This window comes from Oryzias melastigma, linkage group LG17 (assembly GCF_002922805.2).
Source record: "Oryzias melastigma strain HK-1 linkage group LG17, ASM292280v2, whole genome shotgun sequence".
NCBI classification, from domain to species: domain Eukaryota; kingdom Metazoa; phylum Chordata; class Actinopteri; order Beloniformes; family Adrianichthyidae; genus Oryzias; species Oryzias melastigma.
In genome coordinates, this window is record NC_050528.1 from 16,838,252 (window position 1) to 16,862,611 (window position 24,360).

The 24,360-nt window shown below is 39.0% G+C and overlaps 1 protein-coding gene and 1 long non-coding RNA gene across 3 annotated transcripts; both read right to left on the bottom strand.

Moving 5' to 3' along the window:
- Window positions 1-484: 484 nt before the first annotated feature.
- On the bottom strand, window positions 485-1,993 carry LOC112144203. Of its 2 annotated transcripts, XR_002918865.2 has the most exons (3): window positions 1,400-1,988; window positions 1,100-1,296; window positions 485-969 (listed from the first exon to the last, which is right to left on the bottom strand). It is a non-coding gene; the product is annotated as an uncharacterized LOC112144203 (long non-coding RNA). The 2 variants fall into 2 exon arrangements; XR_004949431.1 differs by having other exon boundaries at window positions 1,100-1,993.
- A 4,776-nt stretch (window positions 1,994-6,769) lies between these two features.
- On the bottom strand, window positions 6,770-15,069 carry angptl4 (angiopoietin-like 4). Its single transcript, XM_024269001.2, has 7 exons — window positions 14,233-15,069; window positions 12,795-12,905; window positions 12,625-12,721; window positions 9,233-9,346; window positions 9,058-9,153; window positions 8,592-8,876; window positions 6,770-7,726 (listed from the first exon to the last, which is right to left on the bottom strand). Exons 1-7 carry the CDS (start codon window positions 14,740-14,742, stop codon window positions 7,545-7,547), a joined length of 1,395 nt encoding a protein of 464 aa, XP_024124769.1. The 5' UTR covers window positions 14,743-15,069; the 3' UTR covers window positions 6,770-7,544.
- Between the last annotated feature and the right edge of the window lie 9,291 nt (window positions 15,070-24,360).

Genomic DNA, 24,360 nt, shown 5'->3' on the forward strand with positions numbered 1-24,360 from the left:
TAGAAACCGGAAGTACATCACACAACTTTGTGGATGTATTCCATGGATTACGCAACCAACTGGACTATTTGTTTATCCTTTAAAAGTACCAAAATCAAAACAAACACCTCCATATTGCTATTTTGTCATTTATTGCCCCTGTCTATTTCTTACATAAAATGTTTGATACACATTAAATATGTATGTTATAAAAAGGTTTGTATCTTCTTTTTTCTGCTGTCTATTATGATCCCTTGTGTTCAGGATTGGGAGTATCCAGCATCAGGAGAAGGTCAGTGGGAGTCCACTGCTGCTACTGTTGGTTTGACCTCATGGATGAGGCATCAGGACAGACACCATCCACCAGTCCTCCTGATGTCTTCTATCTGGGAGTGAACTACAGCAGTGGGTGAAAGAGGAAGGAAGGAGTGATCCACCAGGTGGAAGAAGAAAAAGAATCACTAGATGTGTTTCCATTACACATTTGCCTAAAATTGTATTTAAATTCTAGGAATTGTGGTGTTTCCATTAGGAGAATGTATCAAAATTCCAATTTGCGAAATTTCAGAGTTAATGGAAACACGACTAGTGATGAGCTTCTAGACCTGATCAGAGAGGACATGAGGCAGAAGAGCAGAGCGCACGAGAGAGGAGGGAGACTTTTGACCAACTTTATAGTCTCCTGGAAAGAAATGCCAACAAATAACTACATTTGATTTCTGAGAATAAATGAAGTTTATATTTGATGTATTAAAATGTTTGTTTTTTTTAAATATAAATAAAGGTATAAATCCAACACAGTAATTCATTGTAACACTATTTACAAAGATGGTCGACATGGATGAGATGCTTCAACTGAGACGCGGGGATGGAACTTTCTGGGTGGTGATTGGAACATCTTGCAGGATGGTCTGCAGAGTTTCAGGATCATCTTCACTGTAGACTGCATCGTCCATCTTCAGGGTTTACAGGATTGGCTGTGGACGGATGCTGCATGACCAAAAATGATCCATAAATATAAGATAATGCATGCACTGTCCTAAAACATTTTTAACAAAAACTCAATTAATTAAATGATTGAATTATTGAATAATTAAAAATCACTTGATTCATTAATTACCTGTTAAAAGTAATCAAGGTCAGGTGGTACCTCCCCCAGGGCAGAAACCTCAGCAGGTAGTTGGTCCTGCCAGAGAGCACCACTGGTGACCTTCAAACCAGCTTCCTCCTCATCATCACCTCCACATCATCCTCTGGGGCCTCGGTGTCGTCAGCACAGGAGCAGATATTGTGGAGGATGGCCCAAGCTGAGACAACCTGCAATATATAAATTAAATATATAAATTTATAGAAATATATTCCAAGGAATATAAAATGCTGCTATGTGTTCACTTCCATGAGGTACAAAGGTGTGATGCACCTCCAGCACTTGCAGGAAGATGCCTCTGAATCTTGTCTTCATCATTCCAAAGCACGCTCTATAATCGAGGGCGCTTTTGGAATGATGCCAGGGTCACCAGGAGGTTTGATCCTGATGTGGCATCCATCGATGGCACCTGCAGCTTTAAGGAAAAACTCTGTGCTGTGCCAGCCCTGCAAACCCACGGGACTCCACCTCCAGGTCCTCAGGGGTTTTTGGAAGGTGAAGGTCCTTATGGCGAATGGCCACCACCTCCTCAGTGACTGTGGATGATGCAGTGGACAGTGGAACGAGAGATCCAAACACTCTTGAGATCATCCTGTAGGATACTCCGCTCGCCAACCAGAAGAGAAACACCAGGATCTCAGTTACATCACCCCACAGACGTCACCAATGGAGGTTCAGGAGGACTGCAGGAGAGTTCCTGTTCACTCTGATTCTGGTCCTGGATCTTCACTGTTAATAAACCGCTCCAGGAGACTCAGGTTGATTCTGCATTACAGGGTGTAGTCTGCTTAAAAAGAAATACACAAGAAATACTTTTTTAGTTAAAAAAAAAAAAAAAAAAAACTTAAAGCAAACATAAACATGTGTGGTTGTTCTGATCTTAGACTGTAAAACATCATTATACTTAGGTGAACATGAGAATAACAAAATACTTAAATACTACTTGTACTGATTTCATATACGAGTAGGGTAAAATTCTTAAAATTAATTTGTGCAATAGAAGAAGTCAGAAGACAAAATAAATATTTAACACTATTGTAGTCTGAATAATAAAATAAAAACAGTATTTAGTTATTTTTTCTACAATCTTCTTATGCTCAGAAAAAGGTAGGTACTTATACACTGCTATAACTTGTGAAATACAACTTGAATAATCTACAAACCCACAAATTCATATTTTACAACCTGGAATGCAGTTGCTAAGTAAAAAAAATAAATTAAACTAGCTAAAGCTAACATGTATATGTGTGAGAGAGTATGAACACTCTAGAGGGGAATGCTGGTCTTATAGCTTCTTTCCACAGAGCTCCGGTCAGAGGGAAGGGCACGGAGAATCCAGTTTACAGTAAACTTTTAATTTCAGGAGTTGAATGGATACATGGTTTCAGAATCCGGTGTAAATATCTGCGTATATGGTTGTCTATGGTTGTCTGTGGATGTGTGTGTGTCTGTGTGTCTGTGGTCTGCAAGGAAACGAAATACAAATTATATTGTTATGGTAGACTGAGAAGTAAATAACCTTAAACCTTAAATTTTGCTGTTTAAAAAGCAAGGATTAAAAAAATCAGAATAAAAATTCAGAGGTTTAAAAAAAACCCAAAAAAACAGAGGTTTAAAAAATTCAGAATAAAAATTCAGAAAAAAAATTCAGAGGTTTGAAAAATTCAGAATAGAAATTCAGAGTCTGATGGAACTAAAAAACTTCCATACCACTACTCCCTGAAACATGATTCATGTGTGAAGACATGAGGACAGACTAAACTAACTAGATATATAGCATTACCTTTGCTGTAAACTAAATCTGGCTGCTGAACATGGTGGAGCTAATTAAAGGAAAACCCTGAAGCTAATAGCTAATATTAGCAAAATGCCAAATCATAAAATAATATTAATATGCTATAATATATTACAATATTAATACTCTATATTAATAAATAACATTTATATGCAGTATGTATTATTATTATTATTATGTGTGTGAAAATACGCTATATTACTTATCAATATCCTATTTTATTAATTTATTAACTGATTACTTTAATTTTTTTATGTATTCAGTAAATTTCATAGATTTTTTTATGCAACTTTTTGACTTTTTGTGGTGCCATAACAGATTAATTTATCCTCTGGGATATGAATGAAATTCAATTAAAACAATTAAAACTAGTGGTTGCCATTTTAGCCAAAGAAAAGCTAGCATGTTGCTGAATTATTAGCTAAACGACAAAATAGCCTAAAAAACTCAATAAAGGCAACAACAACAAAAAAAACAGCCAAAACAACGAGCATTTAGCAAAAATATTAGCTAATCTCAAAAATAATTTTGACAAAATATATTTTTATGGAGAGTAAAATATTGAAACTTATTTAAAGTTTAAATTGATTTGTTCTGGGATAATATTCCTGCCTGTTTAATCCTAATTATGTTAAAAAATTATGGTTTTAAAGTTTTAAAATTTGACATTCTGCTAGCTCTTTGGACTATTTTGGCATTTACTAAGATTTTTTAGGCTATTTTGGAGTTAAGCTAATATTTCGGCTACATACTAGCTGTTTTGGCTAATTTAGGCTTTTTTCAGTTTTTTTAGGATATTTTGAAGTTTAGTTATTGTTTCAGCTACATGCTAACTCTTCGTTTTTCTTTTTCTTTTTTGTTTGTTTCTTAGGCTATTGGCATTTAGCTAATATTTTAGCTGGCTATCAGCTGTAGTGTTTTTTAGCTATTAACTTCAGCGTTTTCAGATATCAATTTCAGCATATTTAGCTATCACTAGCATTTTCAGCAGCCAAATTCAGCTTACAGCATTCACACCAGCATTACCGATGTATCTAGTTCACAATTATGTTAAAGTTTTAGAAACTTAGTTTTAGAGAGTTCAATAAATGTTTATCTTTTTCGACAAGCGACCTTAGGTGTGTTTTGGATTTTGGCCCGTTGTGCGATGGAGTTTGAAACCTCTGCTTTAACAGAAGCAACATTATACAACCTTCGAGTGGTTTGCATTTTTCATAGTTGTGCTTTGGCCAGGTTTTCTTTTCTAACTTGAAAGGCTCTAAGCTTTTACTTAAATGCATTAACTTCCTGTCTTTGGTCCACTGGAGAGTCTGCCTGTGTTCACGCTGTAAAAACTGCACCAGGATTCCTTTAAGAATAACCAAGACCCTGGATTTCAGGTGAGTCTTACACTTGCATAATGCAGCAGATCATCTGTAAAAACAGTCAAATGTGAAAGTCCCTTACAGTCAGTGAGGGAGCTTTGGCTTGAAGCTAAATAATAATTAAAAAAAAAAATCAGCTTTGCAAATCGTCAGGAAAATGTCTCCTTGGTGTTTATTTTGTGTTGTATTTTGTTGTTCTTTTGAACTAGTGGTGTAGTGGTTAGCATTGTTGCTTCTCCGCAGTCCAGCATCCTCCATGACCCTGAACAGCACAAAAGAAAAAAATGAAGTCAAGACTAAATCTGCAGCTGCAAAGAAACTATAAATCTTGTCACTGAAGTAGTGGCTTAAATATTTGCTGCCTCCGGGTGTAGAAGTCTACACAGTCTTTCTGCTGAACCAAATCCCCTGAACTCAAACTGTTTTTGAGTCGTGCTCTTCAAGTTGTTTGTTAGGAAAAGTGAGCTCCACCTGAAGCTGAAAACAACATGGATGTTTTCTGATGCTGTCTGGGATTGTTCTAGTCAGAAAGTACAAACCTGGACTTGTTTGTGTGTGTGGAGCAAAAGCAGCTCTTCAGACCCAAAACAAACTAAAAACATCCCGATCGACCTTCAGCGGCCGTCAGCCACGGCTGAGTCCTGCCTATAGGGTGAGACGGTTTGAGCCTGATGTGGAAAGGTGCATGAGGGAGGTCGTGACCCTGTGGTCATTGCTTGGAGGAGGATTGCTGATGATTCAAGCACATTACCTCTAAGCCTGTGAGAGAAGAGACACACGGAGAATTGAAGTCGACACCTGAAAGCCTCAGAAGTTTGTTTCCAGCTAATGTGACTGAGCAGCTAAGGTTCTTACCAGCAGGAGATCTGCCACATGTGCTGGCACACTCTACGCTAACTTTCTGTTTAGGTCACGTGTCAAAGTCAAGGCCCTGGGGCCGGATCCGGCCCTCCAGATCATTTTAGTTATTGTTATTATCGACCCACTGTTATCTTGCACTTATTTCTAATTTGTATAGTTTAACAAAATATATTTTCATGGAGAGTAAAATATTGAACCTTATCTGAGGTTTAAATTGATTAATTCTGGAATAATATTCCTGTATTTTTATTATTCACAATTGAATTAAAAAGTTACAGTTTTAAAGTTTTAGAAATTGGCATTCTGCTATCTTGTTGGATTATTTTGGCATTTACTGAGATTTTTTAGGCTATTTGGGAGTTTAGCTAAAATTTTAGCCACATGCTGTTTTGGCTAATTTAGGCATTTCTTTTTAAGGTTTTTTGGCTGTTATGCAGTTGGGCTAACATTTACACGCTAGCTGTTTAGGCTGATTAAGGCCTTTTTTCAAATTTTTCAGGATATTTTGAAGTTTAGCTATTTTTTCGGTTACATTCTAGCCGTTTTGGTTTAAACGAAATTTTTTTTAATGTTTTTTGAGCAAATATGGCATTTAGCTAATATTTTATCTGGCTATCAGCTTCAGTGTTTTTAGCAATCAGTTTCAGAATTTTAGCTATCAATTTCACCATATTCAGCTGTCGGCACTTCTAGTTTTTTAGGCTATTGGCATTTAGCTAATATTTTAGCTGGCTATCAGCTTTAATGTTTCTTAGTTATTAACTTCAGTGATTTCAGCTATCGGCAACAGCATTTTCAGCTATTAGCTTCAGCGTTTTTAGCTATCATTTTCAGCATATTTAGCTATCGCTAGCATTTTCAGTGGCCAAATTCAGCTTACAGCATTCACACTAGCGTTATCACCGGTATTGCTATATATCTAGTTCATCATTATGTTAAAAAGTTACGGTTTAAAAGTTTAAAAAATGTAGTTTTAGAGTGTCCAATAAACGTTTATCCTGTTTGTACCGTGACCTAAGGTGTGTTTTGGATTTTGGCTCCTTGTGTGGAATAAGTTTTTTTTTCCCATCTATTTTGGTCCCATGAATCTCCTCAGAGACGTCCAGCTGTGTTTGGAATCCAGCATCACTGTCATAACAGTATATTTCCACATGATAAATAGCTTTATTTTTAGGTTTGACTGCGTAAAAAAAAGCACAAAATAAAGCAGCTTGATCCTCAGCTACACCTCTGGACCGAGAAAAACTCCACAGGTAAGGAACCAGGAAGTTAAAGTTCACAGAGAACTCAGAGGAAATGAAATCAAATAAATAATCATTAATGCTAAAACCAACAGAATAAACATAACTTAATGTGTGCATCACAGGGAGTTAATGCTGTGGTAAACAGGATTTAAACCAAGAGTTTGTGTAGCTCTTGCTGAGGAAACATGGTGGTAACGGAACAAAAAGTGTGGAAATGACTGCGTGGAGTGCAGCGCTCAGCCTTTACTGTGACAGTGGACATCACAGCAGATGATGTGTCAATAAAACACGACTTCTTTTGTCAGTTTTTTTGTTATATCTTAGTCTAGTGGCTACAAACATTTGGAGAATTCTCTGAAGGTGCAATAAAGCAAACAAACCTGTTTAAATGGGTTTTATTGGCTCATCCGTGCCAAAAGACGGGCTTTTCTTTTTAGAAAAAAAAGAACCAAAAATATATATTTTAAATAGGAGAACATCTACAATAATTCACTCTCAAGTAAAAGGACAAAGATTATATTACTACAAATCACACTCTTTAAAGACAATGTACAAAAAATGCCTCTACTTTAAGTAAAGTCAATATGACTCAGAATAGATTAAAAAAAACCTTCACAGACAATAAAAAGCAGTAAAGAATCCTTTTAGCTCGATCCAAAAGTTCTGGCAGATGTTTGGAAGGCTGGAATGGTCTATAAAGCTAGAGTTCATGCAGCGTTTGCATCTGAATCTCCCGGCGTTTAACTTTGCTAGAATCTTTTTGAGTTTTCTTTCTTATAAGAAACCTTCTTTTGATAAATCTTTCCAACATGTTTTGGTTTCAATTGTCTGCTTGAGCAGCCACCTTGGAGCTGAAGAGGTCAAAGACTCTGTGACCTGACTGCTCACGCTCCAGTCTCAGCCAGGTGGAAAATACCTCTCGCCTCACAGCACCGTCAACAGGTCGTAACTCGTTCTTATCCCACTCAAACCGCCAGCTTGATGCAGAAACCTTGTAAGTAGGAAATGTCTCCATGATACAACTATCTTTGAGGTTGTTTTACTTGTACAGTGAGGGCTCTGCCGCCGTCTGAGCATCCCCTCGCTGAGATGGGTGTCTTCTTGGACCAGAGGAGAGAAGATCAGTGTGGCAGAGTCGGCTCCATCCTTCCTCTTTAGGACTTGGTGATTGCTGCTGGGGCAACCATCATCCTGCTGGACTTCAGGGGGTAGTAGCGCCCTCTCCATGTCTTCCAGAAGATGCCTTGCTTCCTTTGATGGCGCTGCTTGGGTGGAGGGCTCTGGAAGTATCGGCCGTTCAGGTTGGAGCGTCCACAGTTACTGAACCACCATCCACCTGTGGAGACAGAGCCATGCCAGGTTATGCTGCTGTCTTTAACACCTGAGGCGTCACTGGTGACACTTGAACACAAAATCTTTAGCATACTGTAACTTTTCAACCGTTACCCAGCTAGCAAGGCCAGGTGAAGCTCGCTAGCTCGATACAGCGGAGCTTGCTAGCTCGATACAGTGGAACTTGCTAGCTTGCTGCAGTAAAGCTCGCTAGCTCGATACACCAGAGGTTGCTAGCTCAATACGGTGGAGCTCGCTACAATAGAGCTCGCTAGCTTGATACACCGGAGCTTGCTAGCTCGCTACAGTGAAGTTCACTACAGCAGAGTTTGCTAGCTCGACACAGTGAAGCTCGCTACAATGGAGCTTGGTAACTTGCTACAACAGAGCTTGCAAAAGCGGAGCTTGCTACCTCGCTACAGTGGAGCTCACTAGCATGCTACACCATCCACCGGGGGGCTGGCTAGCATAGCGAGGCAACCCTCTGAGTCTCCACTTAAGACAATGTGGGCAAACACAAGTGGGGCCACCACAGAAACTGCACAAAACCCAATGGGGGCCAAGATTTTCTGCCCACTTTTAAACCATATGAGGCCCACTTGGCCTTGGAGGCGGAGTAACACGATAATTCCAGTAGATTCTGAAGGAGAAAAGCGTCTCAAGACGCTTTTGAGACTCTTTTGAGACCCAGAATCTACTGAAATTATCGTGTTAACGATTGAAAAGTTCCAGTAAATCACAAAACATTAACACTGGAGCTCCGGTGTTAAAGGGTTAACTCCTTCATGAAGTCGTTATTTAAACCCAAAAAAGGATTCTGAGCTTCCCTGTTGCTGAGTTGTGGAGTCATTTCGGTTGTTCTCACTAACCAGAGAGGTGTTTGGCACAGCTGATGTCAGCCTTGTGGTCGTTGTCTTGGTCTCGGGTGGAAAAGGGCACACTGGGCGCAGAGTCCGAGCCCAGCGAGCTCTCCAGGCTGCTGGCACTCACAGGTTCCTGAATCAGGAGCGAGTAATTGGTTTGCTTCCCACCCAGTTGGAAGGGAAGGCGGACAGACACTGAGTCGTCCCCCCAGTCGGACAGCTTAATGTTGAGGACATAGCCGTTGTCTTTAACAATAGAGTGGATGTTCTGGAGACCCAACCAGAACTCTCCTGGATGAGAAGAAAGAGGGACAGTGACCAAAGATGTTCTCGTTTCTGTATTTTTGTCATTTTGTCTAACTATTCAGTAATAAGAGCTGCTGGCCCTCTGGTGCAGTGAAAGCCAACACTAACTAATAAACACTAACTGCACCTGACAGTGAGAGTGATTTAAACTCTAAAGCACATTTACCATCCAGGCTGCCAAAGCCCTTCTCGTAAGCCTGCCACAGCTGGTCAAAATCCACTGAGCCATCTTGACGCCTTTGGATGACTGTCCAACCGCCATCTGGACCAAACAGAGTTGGAACAGGAAATGTGGAAAATTGCCGTGTTCAAAAAGGGAGGGATGTGTTGCTGCTCCTCACCTGCTGTCATCTCACAGAAGACACTGAAGGGCTCAGACTGCCCTGGCTGGATGGTGTACACCCCGCTGGTTGTCTCTCCACGCAGGAACATGTCATGACAGTCTACCGCCATCTCTGGAAGAGAAACCACGAGTGTTTTAGGGGGGATGACTGCACAGCGCTGCTGACTGTCTGTTCTCTGAGTCAGGTCAATACCCGACAGTTTACATATGGGATGATTTACAGTTGCTCTGATGAAAATCCTGTTTTTGAGTTTTTAATATGTATGTGTGGCATTTTTCTGAAAGAAAACAAATGTAATAATCTTCACATTGACTGCAGTCAAATGAGCCGCCGTTCACATTTCTGTGGTCAAATCAGCATCACTGGATTTTTGGTGTGAGTTTCATCCAATACTTACGGTAGCAGGACTGAGAACGCTGGAAAATCTCCACCAGACTCCACGGAGCTTCTTGATGTGACCACGGAAATGTGAACGGCGGCTCATTTGACCGCAGTTGGAAAGGATTGTAAATCAATGAAAGAGCATTTTGATGTTAGCTTTGATTATTTTATCAAGAACTCTGAGAAACCAATGATTGAATGTATTGATCACAGTCAATAAACATTGGAGAATTAGCTAAAAGAGTCTTTGGTGAACTGGAAGGAGAAAGAATCAGGATTTTGGAGGAAGTTCTGTCCATGAAGATCTTCACTTCCTCGTCCAGCTGACATCCAGATCAGAACCACACAGCTGGACGTTACAGATATTGATGGACATTTTTATGTAGCAGCTGTGAAGATTTATGCCAGCAAGACACAGTGTTATCATAATCAGACAGGAGGGATCAGGGGCGGAGTTCTAAAAGCCACGCCCCCTCAGAGGAGATTTTTGAAACAGAGGCTTCAGATTATGAAAATTCCTTTATAAAACATTTAGGTTGTGGGATTTTGGTTAAAAACTTCATAATTATAATTAAAACATTACTGGGAACATTTTTTTCATTTAAAAAATTGTCAATGGGGACATTGACAATGTTTCTGTCAAACTTCCAGAAGATCAGGGCTGCAGAACTAACAGCTGCTTGTCTTTTTTATCTGAATCTCTAGGAAATCAGAGCTTTTCTCTCTCAGTCTGCAGTTTTCCAGGGAATGTGTGTTGGACCGTCTCTGCTCCTGTTCAAAACAAGACCTTTGTCCCAGTTCCCAACACTGCTCTCTTTACGGCAGCTGACCTTCCAACCTATTGAGTTACTTAGGCTATCCTTTACATTCCCCTACCCCCTTCTCTGGGAGTGGTGATCCCATCACACCTCCCTCACGTGCACAGCTGCCAGTTAGTGACGTTGCTGTGCATGGCTGCAGCATGCAGGAGGAGTGTTTGCACAACGCTTAGGGGGATGGGGTGTCCTGAGCAGAGGGAGCTCGGGGAATCGGAGCCGTCACTTCCCTAACTAGGCACCAGGATGGTGCCTGAACCCAGCCACTGCTTCACAGGATTGTACCTTTAACCTGGTTTAACCCTCCAACACTGGAGCTCCAGTGTTCATGTTCTTTGATTTAGTATAACTTTTCAACCATTAGCACGATCAACGTAATTCCAGTAGATTTTGAAGGAGAAAACTGGCCTGCGCCCCGTGCTGATGATTGAAAAGTTACAGTATGTTAAAGATTTTGTGTTTAAGCGTCACCAGTGAAGCCTCACGTGTTAAAGGGTTAAGTTTGACATTAAAGAGGTATAGTCAAGACATATTTCAAAACAGAAATGAGACCAAATTGTAAGTCAAGTGTCTGAACTTTCCCCCAGTTGGTTTGTTTCCAGTTCAGTGGATGAAAGCAGGCTTTTTACATTGGTCCTGGCTGGTCAGAGGAGGCGGGGGAGACGGGGGCTTCACACACAATATTAGCCCTTCATGGAGCCTCATCTCTTTAACTACTAACATTTTAATTCATTTAAGTCCTTGGAAATGTCAATTTAATAGTGGGTTTGTTTCAGAAACTCCACAGAAGTGAAAACATAAGACCAAAGCAACTGCAGCTAGATATATAGCATTACCTGTTGCTAAAGAAGAGTTAGCTGAAAACGCTGAAACAGAATGCTTTCTAACATAATAGCTGAATGCAAATTTAGCCAAAACACTTTAGCCAAAACAACTTGTCTAAATTAGCCAAAAAAGGCAAGCAAAATGCTAAAATGTTTGCTAAACTCCAAATTAGGCACAAAAAAAATCTGAAACATGTCTAAATTTGCAAAAACTACAACAATAATGCTAAAATGTTAGCCTAACTCCAGATTTGCCTAAAAAAACTGGAAAAATGTCTAAATTAGCCAAAACAGGCTAGCATAATGCTAAAATGTTAGCTAAACTCCAAATTAGCCCAAAAAACTGGAAAAATGTCTAAATTAGCCAAAAAAGGCTAGCATAATGCTAAAATGTTAGCTGAAATCCAAATAAACCAAAAACTGAAAACATGCCTAAATTAGCAAAAAAAAACAGCTAGCATAATCCTAAAATGTTTGTTAAACACCACATTGGGCAAAAACTGGAAGCATGTCTAAATTAGTTGAAAACTGCAAGCACAATGCTAAAATGTTAGCTAAACTTCAAATGGGCAAAAAACTGGAAACGTGTCTAAATTAACAACAAACTGATAGTATAATTCAAGAATGTTACCTAAACTCCACATTAGTCAAAAACTGGAGACATGTCTAGATTACCAAAAAAAAAAGGTTTGATAATGCTACAATATTAGTTTATCTCCAAATTTGCCTTAAAAGTAGAAAAAAAAGTCCTAATTAGCCAAAATCAGCTAGCATGATGCTAGAATGCTACCTAAACTCCACATTAGCCAAAAACCGGAAACATGTCTAAATTAACAGGAAACCTATAGCATGTTAAAAATTGCATAGCGAGCATTAAGTTAAAAATAAAAGCTTGGGTTTTACGTGCCGAAAAACATATGGAAAGGAGCAGGATGATCACTAAACATTCACACCATTATATTATGCAGTTGTTTGGCCTAATTCACCCCACAAAGACAAATGAACTTGGCTGTATTTTAATTAGGCTTATCAAACTAACTAGCCCATCACACTGAATAGTTGGAGTCTAATTCCACCATACTGATGATAATGAATTGTCTGAGTGAGTCGCTTTAGACGTGAGCAGGACTCCATTAAGCTTTCCTCCCATTAAGCCACACAGTGCCCTAACAGTCCACCTGTTGCGGTTTCTGGAGTCATGCTGAGTGATTCCCAAAGCTCCCATTCCTTGATTTAAACTGTGAGTGATTTAAGCTTCTTTATGGCCACACTTAACAGATGGCTCACCACATTTGGCATCAGATTGTGTCCAGTCAACCTGAATTAGTGTCAGGGGGAGACTTCTCACATGGTTCCCCACTGTACTTACCCGCTGGAGTGTCATGCTGCTCTCCAGCGCCGCCCTGGAGGGCGTCCTCTGTGCTGCTCCTACCTGGAAAGGAAGACCTCTGTCTGGACTGTTGGATCTGAAAGGATGAAAGTCGTGTCAGCCATAGAAACCAAAAATGAAAATCGTGATTTGTGTTCAAAGAGACTCACTTGACTCTGCAACGTCCTGATCCTCACATTCTGCTTGTTGAGTTTCTCTTGCTGTAGTCTGACTTGCTCCATCAGGTCATCAATGCGTCTGCTCTGAGACTCCAGCATGAACTACAGCAACCAGAAGAATTAGCATGTGTGCGACACCACAGAGGCTAGGACGAGTGCACGCACAGGGTTGGACTGAAACTTTGGAGAGCCTTGACTCCTCTGCTAGCTGCAAGTGAGGGATTTTGCCTGGTTATGTAACTCTTCTTCATTCACAACATTCTGATTCAAGACGGTTTCACAAGCTTCTGTGACTCGAGCTTCTTTATGCAGTTCAAAAAGACGTGTCAAAGTCAAGGCCCCGGAGGGCCGGCCCTCCGGGTAATTACATGTGGCCGCATGTAATTGTTATTAATGTTATCTGGTGCTCATTTCTAACTTGTATAATTTTGACAAAATATATTTTTATGGAGAGTAAAATATTGAAAGTTATTTAAGGTTCAAGTTGATTTATTCTGGAATAATATTCCTCCCTTTTTATTATTCATAATTGTGTTAAAAAGTTACAGTTTTAAAAGTTTTAAAACTTGGGATTCTGCTAGCTTTTTTGGACTATTTTGGAGTTTAGCTATTTCAATTCTGCTAGCTGTTTTGGCTAATTTAGACTTTTTTGTAGTTTTTTTGGGCTGTTTGGAAGTTTGCTAATATTTCAGCTACATGCAATCTGTTTTGTCTAATTTAGGCTTTTTTAAAGTTTTTTAAGGCTATTTTGGAGTTTAGCTAATATTTGATTGTTAGCTATTTTGGCTAATTTAAGCTTTTTTCTGTTTTTTAGGCTGTTTTGAAGTTTAGCTATTTTATTAAGCTACATAACTGTTTTTGCAATCTTTTTTTAGGCTAATTTGGCATTTAGCTAATATTTTAGCTTGCTATTAGCCTCAGGGTTTTTAGCTATCAGTTTCAGCATCTCCAGCTATCAGCACTCACACTATAGCACTATCACAGGTAATGCTATATATCTAGTTCATACATATGTTAAAAATGTATGGTTTTAAAGTTTAAAAATGTAGTTTTAGAGTGTTCAGTAAATGTTTATCCTGTTCGGCCCGTGACCTAAGGTGTGTTTTGGATTTTGCCCCCCGATCTAAAATGTCACAGCTGAGGAAACCTGCCTCCAGATCTCTGTGTTTGGTCGTCTTTAGCGTCTCCTCGATGGTTCTGCATGTTCTTCTATTTAGACTTCATATATAAGCTTGACATTCATAACTACAAATGAATTTATTTTGCAAGTCAGATGTCATTTAGACACATGCAGAAGTTGTAGAGCTGAAATCCGTCCTGAACCCTGAGCCATGAAGGATAGTAAAAGTAAGCAGCTTTACATTGACATGTTCTTTCCCTCGTCTAATGATCATGAGTGACGTTCAGGTGGGGGGAGTGTCGTGGTCACCTGGATGCTGCGAGCTTGGCTGTTGTTCCATGCGTTGGCATTCATGTCGGGCAGTGCTGCGGCCCCCTGCAGCATGCTGTTCACCCTCTCCTCCAGACGCCTCATCCTCTCACTCATGGTCCTTCTCTCCTGCTGCACCTCCTCGGCCTTCTCCCTCAGCTCGGCTGTGACGTTCAGCAGCTGTCCTTCTCTGTCCTCCAGCCCCCGGGCTCGAGCCCTCAGGGCTTCCTCCTCCTCTTGCAGTCTTTGGCTCTCCTTTCCCAGCTCACTCATGGTGCGGTTGAAGACTTTTAGTTTGGTGAAGATGTCCCTCATCTGGATTTTCGTTTTGTCCACATGCTCCTTCAGCCCCTGACCCAGCTGCAGCAGGCCGTGGGCGATGACATTCACATCATCCCATGCTGCGTACTGAACACGCTTCTCCTTGGCAGGTCCTTTCCTCTCAAAAGGGAAACCTGTGGCCATCAGAGCCGCCATGCAGAGAGTCAGAGTTCCCAGAGAGGTCTTCATGCTGCTGCTGGAAAGGAACTTGTTGGCCTTTGTTGTCTGACTTGTGCAGCTCCCCGCTCAGTCTTCTTGTGACGGCTGTGATTGCAGAGGTCGGGGCTGAACAGGCGCAGCTCTGCTATTAAACGCTTGGGCAGTCTGCTGTGTGCTGAAGGCTGCCTGCCATTGGCCAGATCAGCACAGGGAGGGGTGCAGTGGCTCTCAGGTTTCTGTTCCTCCTCCACCCTCTGTTAGCTATTCATGTCTGAGGCTGGGGACAGACAAGATCCAACACAAACATGATCCTCTTATCACCACATTCATCTGAACCTGAGCCGCGGAAAACCAGAGTCTCCCTTAATTTGGAAGGTTGTTAAAACATTTGGGAATTCTGTTCACATGCTGTTTAGTGGAGATCCCAAAATACATCCATTCAACTGACTCACAGAAATGAACGTTACAAGAACGGCTGAGTATCGATAATATTTCCAGACACAATCGATTCTGATTTTATTTTCTATTCTTTTGATTCTTTAATTCAATTTTGAGTTTACATATTTACACACATTTGTTTAAAACTACCATACGACTTGAATATATTAATCTGATCCAGTTCACATACTGTAAAATGTATCAGTGAAATAATTAGATTGTTAATATCATCCAGTGTTTCATGGATTCTCTAAAGGAGAAGTTCTAACAAAAATGTTCAGATCATTAACATTGTAAACATTGTTCTGCTTCTCCTGGAGGACGTTTCAGTTTGGCCACTAGGTGGCGATCGCGCTATAGCAGTACACCTTATTCAAGAAGAAGACACTATGAGGAAAAAAATATGCTTTAGACCACAAATGGTTACTTTAAAATATTTTTCCGTAAAAGAGTTTGTAAAATTAATGTCTGTGAGATTATAAAGATGTTCATTTAGTCAGTAATATATGTTTACATCGACCGAGTGTTAGCATTAGCCGTCCTAAAGGAAATTCCATTAAACGTTAGCATCAAGCTAGAGGAATTTAGCCTTATGTGTTAAATCGATTTATACTCGTCATGAATTGATTACTGATCTATTAAGCTTAAATCAAACTAAATCCATTAATCAATTTTATGATCCCAGCACTAGTTACAAATAATGCAAAACTCAACTGTCTCAGAGATTAAACACTACTGTTTCAGGGAGATAAACTATGTAATGCACATGTCAAAGTCAAGGTCCGGGGCCTAATCCGGCCCTCGGGTAGTTAAATGTGGCCCTCCAGATAATTTTATTGTTATTGATGTCACGGTTGTTATCATGCACTTATTTCTAATTTGTATAATTTTGAAAAATACATTTTTATGGAGAGTAAAACATTGAAAGTTATTTAAGATTTAAATTGATTTATTCTGGAATAATATTCCTGCATTTTTATTTATTTATTAATATGTTAAAAAGTTACCGTTTTTTGTAGCTTTTTGGACTATTTTGGCATTTACTAAGATTGTTTAGGCTATTTAGGAGTTCAGCTAATATTTTAGCTACATGCTAGCTGTTTTGGCTAATTTAGGCTTTTTTTTTATTTTTTTAGGCTAATTTAAAATTTAGCTATTTCTTTCAGCTATGTGCTAGCTGTTTTGGCTAACCTAATTATTTTGTTTTTTTGTTTTTTAGGCTAATTTGGCATTTAACTAATATTTTAGCTGGCTATCTGCTTCAACATTTTAATCTATCAGCTTCAGTGTTTTTAGCTATTAATTTCAGCATCTTCAACTATCAGCTCTAGCATCTTCAGCTGCCAAATTCAGCTTACAGCATTGTATTGGCCCCTTGTGCGATTGAGTTTGACACCCCTGATGTAGGGAAATATTCCTCCTAGAGTTACCACCAATATCACAGACTATGACTGCTTAGTTAGGGGAAAATTATCTTAAAATATGTTGAAAACTTCTTTTTTTTAACTTATTTTGGAGACTTAGAATTTTTCAATGAACTCCTCCATATGTAGACAAACATTTTAACTAGATATTTGAGATATTAAGTACTATCTACGGATTGGGTTTCTTTCTACAGTTTATTGGTGGTCTTATATGATCAAGTGACAAACATGTAAAGTCTCCATCAATTTTCAAGTGAAAACAAGCGTTTCCTCATGTTTTGAGCCTTTAATTCAGACAAAGATGAGCGTTGTTGTGTGGAACTGTCTAAAAACTTTTTATCACCCGTTTCTGAGCTGGTAGTGTTGGTTCCAGATGTGTTGTCAGAAAACTTAGAGAAGCACCCCCTGTGTGCAAATACCAGAGATGTGTGTTTGATGTGTTGTCAGGAGAAGCTGTTGCTTCTGAACTGCAGGACTGTGAGACCGAGAGGAACGCTCTCTAACATGAGGGACTATTTCTGATAGCTCCACCTGCCAGTTCAAATCTACCGTCTGTACATTTAACTGATCTAGATTAAATAAATACTAATTAAGTAATCCTTACTTTTAAAAATACTTTTTTGTTTTTCTTTTCTTTATTTATTTTTGTTCTTTTTTCCCCTCTTTGTCCTCAGCAGTCTTACACTGCTGGCTTTTGTTGTTTTAGTTTGGTAGTCTTAGTTTGCAGGCTTTGTTTATTTGTTTTCTGTAGGTAGTTTTGATTATCAGGAGCTGCTGAATCTGACGGTCGACATGTCTGGATCAGCAGTTTTCATGACTTATTTTATGTTTCTCAAGGATCCACCATGGAGAGATAAAAGAGAACATGTGGATCTGGAGCTGCAGGTTGCAGACCTCTGATCAAGACCTACAGTTTTGTGGACGTAGCACCAGATCATCATTATCTTTCCATCCATTTTCTTAACCTGCAGTGTCGCCAGAGGCTGACCCGGCCACCGTTGGGTGAAGGGGAGGAACACCCTGGGCAGGTCTCCAGTCTGTCACAGGGCACACAACCCCCCCCACATACAGTTACATCTAGGAACACTAGAGTAACCAGTTAACCTATGTTAACCATGTTGTTGGACTGTGGGAGGAAGCCGTGGACATTCACACACCAGTGGAGCCACACTGGAGGCAAGTAGGGTTAAGTGGACCCAATGACATTTGGCTGGCGGGAGCCGGAATCGAACCGCCTATCCTTCGATCATTGGCCGACCCGCTCTACCGTTGTTATGTCACAACGGCCCATTCATTCAAACAGAGTCTGTGTGTGATAGTTTGTTTGACAAGGATTTAAAAGGAGAAATATTCAGAAATGCAAAAACAAAATTATTTCTTATTACATTTGTTCTCTTTTATAAGAAAAATACCCCAAATAAATGCTAAAAACTCAAAGATTTTGATTTTTAATTAAAGAGGCTCTTAAAGACTAAGAAAAAACTCAAACTGCACTTTAACTTTTGGTCTAATTTTGAGGATGTCATTTGAAAATAGAATCAATGTTCACAAGTTAGACTGACGTTCATTGTCATCATTTTGAAAACAAACATTTAGGTTTATATTTTAAGATTTTTAGATTTTATCAGAGTTTTTGAAGATGTACCAACTTGTACTGAATCTCATTTTGTTAAAATGTTCTAAAATGAGTTATTAAAATGTTACTTATCACTGTAATAAATTAAACTACGATTAGGTTTTTAAAAATGTGTTTGTTAATAATTTACAGAAAACCCTTCTTATTGAGGTGTGGAGCATTCAAAATAAAATAGCTTTTATTTTCCCTTTTTGAATGCTTGAGTGGAACTCTTTGTTGGTATTTTATAAGATTTCTTGTTCAGTAAAAGTAACTGCTGCACAGACAGATCTTTTTTTAAAGATTTGTGTTCTATTTTTAGGCTTCCTCTTTTTGCAGAGCATCTCTTCCCCTTTTCCTCTCACTCATGAATCTTTCCTTCGTTGACGCTCACGCTTTCTTTATCCCATCCTTTTTATCTTCACTTTCTTCATTCAGTTTGACTCAGTTCTACTCATTTCTCAGAGCTAACAGAGAGCCTCCTGTAGGAGATTACTGTTATAAAAGGAGTTATGCAATCCTTGGACTCTTGAGCCGTGTATAACCTTTTTTTTTTAACTTTTTAAATCTCCGGACCAGATGGACAAGGGAGGGGGGATTTGTCAGGGAAACATGGGGAGACACAAGATGGCAGAAAAACAAACTGGGAGGAAAACAAAGAATCAAATATAAACATCACAAGATAAACCAAACAAACAACATTAGCTGTGTTCATCCTGAGACCCCATACCTGGTGAGAACTCCCACTAACCTCACTGCAAAACAGCCCCTTAGAAATGAGTCCGAAACTCTTACCCCCATTAACAGATTGTCTTTGAATGAGGACAAATTGGCCAATGGGGAAAGAAAAATCCTCTGACCACGAATTATTTCCTTAAAAAATGTCATCACTTACATCTTTTCCTAGATTGGGCTTGTTTTACTTTCCTGATAAGACTATTTTCTTGTAAGACAGAAAATAACACCTTTTTTTTACTTTCTTAAGATCCAGTTTTTGCAGGACACCCACCAAAAACAGACCAGTCTCCATGTTAAACCGTCAGACTCGACCCACCGACCAGAGCAGCAACAGCCCAGACAGATTGGATTTTTTCTTTTCTCTTTGAGGTTGTTCATTTCTCCAAAATGAAGATTTCTCTAAGTTAATGTTTCCTGGGGCTCTTGGAATCTGTCCCCTGAAGCTCTCTGCTGTCTCTACTCTCTCCGGATGCTGAATGCTCGCGGGAATCTGTTTCCTTTGGATCCTCTGCTGTGGACCAGCACCTCAGAACATCTGCTTGTTAAATTTCCCCAAACGGACGCTCCCGTTTGTCTCCAGAACGGCGACATTTCACCCACATTCCTCTCTCACAGCATCTGTGAATCCCAGTTCTGCGCTGGGACCCCGATTTAGCCATGAACCCGCGGATGGGGGATAAGAACAGGTGCTGGAAGCTTTCGAAACTCTGATCTTCTGGTTCACATGGAAACTTGGTGGTATTTTCCATTTTGGGCTTGAAATGGCATTTTTGTGGATTGATTCACAGGTTTTTCCAGACATGTTCGCCAGAGAAAGAGTTTTGATCAAATTCCTATTTCCCCGCATATTTCTGCCTCTTCCTGGATCAAATGTTTGGCCTCACATGTAAAGGAATTATTCCTTCTATTGTTCCCTCGCCAGATGGACTTGGGTCTGCATTTACGACCATAAAGTTTATTTATTGGATTAATTTTTTAATCTCAGGAAGCTAATAAGCAGGCTTGTAGCTTCACTATTTTTGAAGAGTGTGAGGGCTCTTTAGACGCACAAGCATGTCACTGACCGGACAGAACAATGATAGAATGATTATGAAAATCATAATGAAAATAGGATTTTGATCCTAAAAGAGGTCAACACAACCCAGCAAACTTTGGTAGCAACCTTTACCATGATCAGTAACCAAACTCAAAGCCACGTCTCATGCTATTTTCCAATACACTTTAGGGCGTCTCAATAAAATACTTAGAAATCCACACTTTCAGCTTTGAATTAGTTATAAAAGATGTATTTCTCATTTTTTTTTCACTTTTCTAAATAAGCCATAGTTAAAAAAAAAAAAAAAAAAAAAAGATGCTTGATTTAGATCACGTGTTAAGGTCCAGGGGGCCAGATCCGGCCCTCCAGGTAATTCTATCTGGCCCTCCAGATCATTTTATTATATTGTTATTAATGACCCGATGTTATCTTGACCTTATTTCTAACTTGTATAATTTTGACAAAATATATTTTTATGGAGAGTAAAATATTGAGAGTTATTTAAGGTTTAAGTTGATTTATTCTAGAATAATATTCCTGCCTTTTTATTATTCAGAATTATGTTAAAAAGTTACAGTTTTGAAAATGTAGTTTTAGAGTGTTTAATAAACGTTTATCCTGTTCAGCCCCTTATTTAAGGTGTGTTCTGTATTTTTGCTCCTTGTGTGATTGAGTTTGACACTCCTGATTTAGATTTAAGAGGTCCTTTGCATAATAAAACTAAACCTGTCGACACTATAAGAAGAAGTCCAGCTGATATGATAAACAGATCATATTTATTGCACAAAGCATTTTGCATCATAAATAGGAGCTCTTTGTGTGCTAAAATGAAAGTAAGGTCTGAGATGAAACAACATGTAAAAGAAAGACCTCACAGGCAGGGAGGTGGTCAGAGTTGCTGTGTTTCATGTTTCATGCTTTCACGTTTGGCAGTATTATACAGGCACAATTTTTTTTTTTTTTATGTATACATTTCAATTCAATTTAGTTTTCTTCATACAGCTCAATATCACAACACATTTGTCTCAACAGGCTCCACACCAGTAAGTACATAAAACCACTCAAAAATATAAACAACAACTGATTGCTAAACTAAACAAGCTAACCTAAACTGGTTATCCCTTCCCCCTGACCCTCCTTCTCAGTGAGGAAACACTCTTAAAAAAACAGATTCTGGGAAAACAAAGAAGAAACCTCAGGGAAGTCCACATGAAGGAGGGATCCTCTCTCAGGACGGATGGGTGATGTACCATACTGTTAAAGAAGAATTAGCTTATCTAACTCTACAGCTACATGTTTGAACACTGTAGTAGATGGGCTTCATCCAGATGGAGCTGGGGGATAGGTGGGGCCGCAAGATGAGCCAGAGACGAGGTCCACGGCCAAGGACCGGAGCAAAGACCAGCCACCTGGAATCTGGAATCTCCCCCTCTCTCCTGGAGGGGAGTGGGAAAGAGGGACAACACATGAATCACACTGCACCAACAGAGGCATGAATATATATATATATTTTTTAATTAAATATGTATTTAAGTTAAAATACATGAAAAAAATATATAAAGAATAATGGAGAAGACAGAAAGAAAGGACTAACCCCAGTACACCTTACTTTCCCAGCTTCTAACTTCTAGCAGCGTACTAGCAACAAATTATGGTTGCTATTGAAATTTAATTCAAACATGTTAATATTAAGTTGTATGCAATATAACATATATAGCGGATGGTGATAATAATAACAATAGGGATGATTCAATCAAGCCAAGATTTGATTCACAGTTTTAAAGTCATTTAGATTTTTCCATTTTTTTTTCTCAACACAATGAATTAAAGGTATTTTAAGGCCTAGTATGTTTTCTTACATCAAATTGTCTGTTTTCCTACTAACAGAGAGGATTCAATACAAATAAACAATTATACATAATATTGAAATGATCTCAAATCCTTTCATACTCAGTGATGGACCTGGTCCTGGTTTTAAAGCACAGAATGACAGTCTTCCTCTGCTGTCTTTTGTTTTGAATTTAAGGGTAACCAAACAGGGAAGTTGGAGGCTGTATAAGAAATCAATTTGGTCTAAACTGCATTATTAAATACTGTATCCTGTGTGGTTGAAACAGGGAGCACCAACTGAACAAAGACAAGAAGAAGAAGAAGAAGAAGAAGAAGAGGGGCTTCTTTATCAAAGCTTAATGCCATTACAAGATCATGGCGTTTAGACAACTCGTCTTTCTCTGATCCCAGTTTTGAGAATACATTTTGCATAACTGGATGCAGATTTCAGAGAGGATCATCTCTCAATCAACTCCTGAGGGAACAAGTTCCATTTTACACTTCAAGTGGATCAGGGGTGTTAAACTCAATCACACAAGGGGCAACAATCCAAAACACACCTTGGGTCACAGGCCGAACAGAATAAACATTTATTGAACACAATGAAACTACATTTTTAAAACTTTAAAACTAGATATATAGATATATAGCATTATTTGAAATAATGCTAGTGTGAATGCTGTAAGCTGAATTTGGCTGCTGAGATGCTAGAGCTGATAGCTAAGGATGATGAAATTGATAACTAAAAACACTGAAATCGATAACTGAAAATGCTGAAATTGATAGCCAGCTAAAATATTAGCTAAATACCAAATTAGCCTAAAAAAGTAGGGTTGAAAATAATAGCTAAACATAAAAATATCCTAAAAAAAACTTTAAAAAGCCTAAATTAGCCAAAACAGCTAGCTGAAATATTAGCTAAACTCCAAAACAGCCTAAAAAATCTAAATCTAAAAAATTTAAAAAAAAAAATTAAAAACTAGCAGAATCCCAATTTTTAAAACTTTAAAACTGTAACTTAATTATGAATAATAAAAAGGCAGGAATATTAATCCAGAATAAATCAACTTAAACCTTAAATAACTTTTTATATTTTACTCTCAATAAAAATATATTTAGTCAAAATTATACAAGTTAGAAAGAAGCACAAGATAACAACGGTTGATTATTAATGATAAAATAAAATGATCTGGAGGGCCGGATTCGGCCCCCGGACCTTGACTTTGACAGGTGAATTAGATACATGAATATTCTAGCTTGTGAAGCTTTTTCTGAGTTATTGTTGAATTTATAGATCATGAAAAATCTGGCTGATTTTTTTTTTTATCTACTGTTTTGAGTTTGTCAGAGCTGACATTTGCATACATTTTGGGGTGTGGTTTTTGGATTGGCAGAAACCACGGGAGTTTTAAACTTTAAAACCAGCTGCAGTTGTAGTAAAGTTGCTGGGCTGGGTGGAGTCATGCAGTGCAGATCCAATATATGACACAGATATTTTGGATCAGATTTAAATACAGGAACGTTACTAATAAATGAGTGACTGTTCTTCTGCCATGAAGGAACCTCACTCCTCTGAACACACATGCTTGGATTGTGATACTACGGAAAAAGATGTTTAAAGTGGAAGTCACACGTTATTGTGTCTTGTTGAATGTGAGTCATCCCTGAATTATACACACCGCTGTACACAAAGTGAACCCTGCACTCTACCAGAAGGAAGGCCCGATTCTGCCTCCCAGCGGTCCACTGGGAATGCAGCCCATCTCCAGCTGTGACCTTGAGCATGCAGGCAGGACTCACTCTGCTCCAGGAGGCTTGGCTGAAGAGGGGAGGGTTTTCTTTCATGAAAGACTGCATGCCCGGAGCAACCAATTTCAGGACTGATGCCCATTAAAATGCAAAAATAACAGTTAACAGTTTGAGTTTTCCAATAGTGTGATTCTCCTTTTTGCTATTAAAATCAAAAATTCCATAAAACAGCTTCTGATGTAACTCTTGTTGTGTAAGACACTTACCATCCCTGTGGTCCAGCTCTGTTTGTGCAGCTGCACAAACAGACTTGTTTTATAAATGCAGATATTGTCTTCTTCTGTTCTGTGAAGAACACAGTTGTGTGTCTCTTTCCACCACCTTGCATCACCTGCTAACCTTAACATGCACAGACATGAACTGCATGATCTGTGGATAAATACCTGAACCTGTCAAGAAAGAGCAAAAGCCAAGAGATACATTTGAAAGCTCAGACACGGCTTGCATTCCTCTATGTCAGGGGTCCCGAAACTACGGCCCCCGGACCGAATCCGGCCCACCTCAGCATTTTGCCCAGGAACCCACACACAATCAGAGACGCATGATTTTTTTTTCTCCCAATCTGGCTTCGGGATTGTTTGATAACACCGCTAGCAAAATAGTGTTTTGCTAACGCTGTTAGCAACAATCGTAGACAGAAATGCTAACAGAAAAAACACTTTTAGCATCAATCGTAGACAAAAATGTCAGGTTGGTGTATCTAGGACAGCCAAAGAAGCAAGCCCAGGAGTGAAAGGGAAAAAGTCAATTTATTCAGT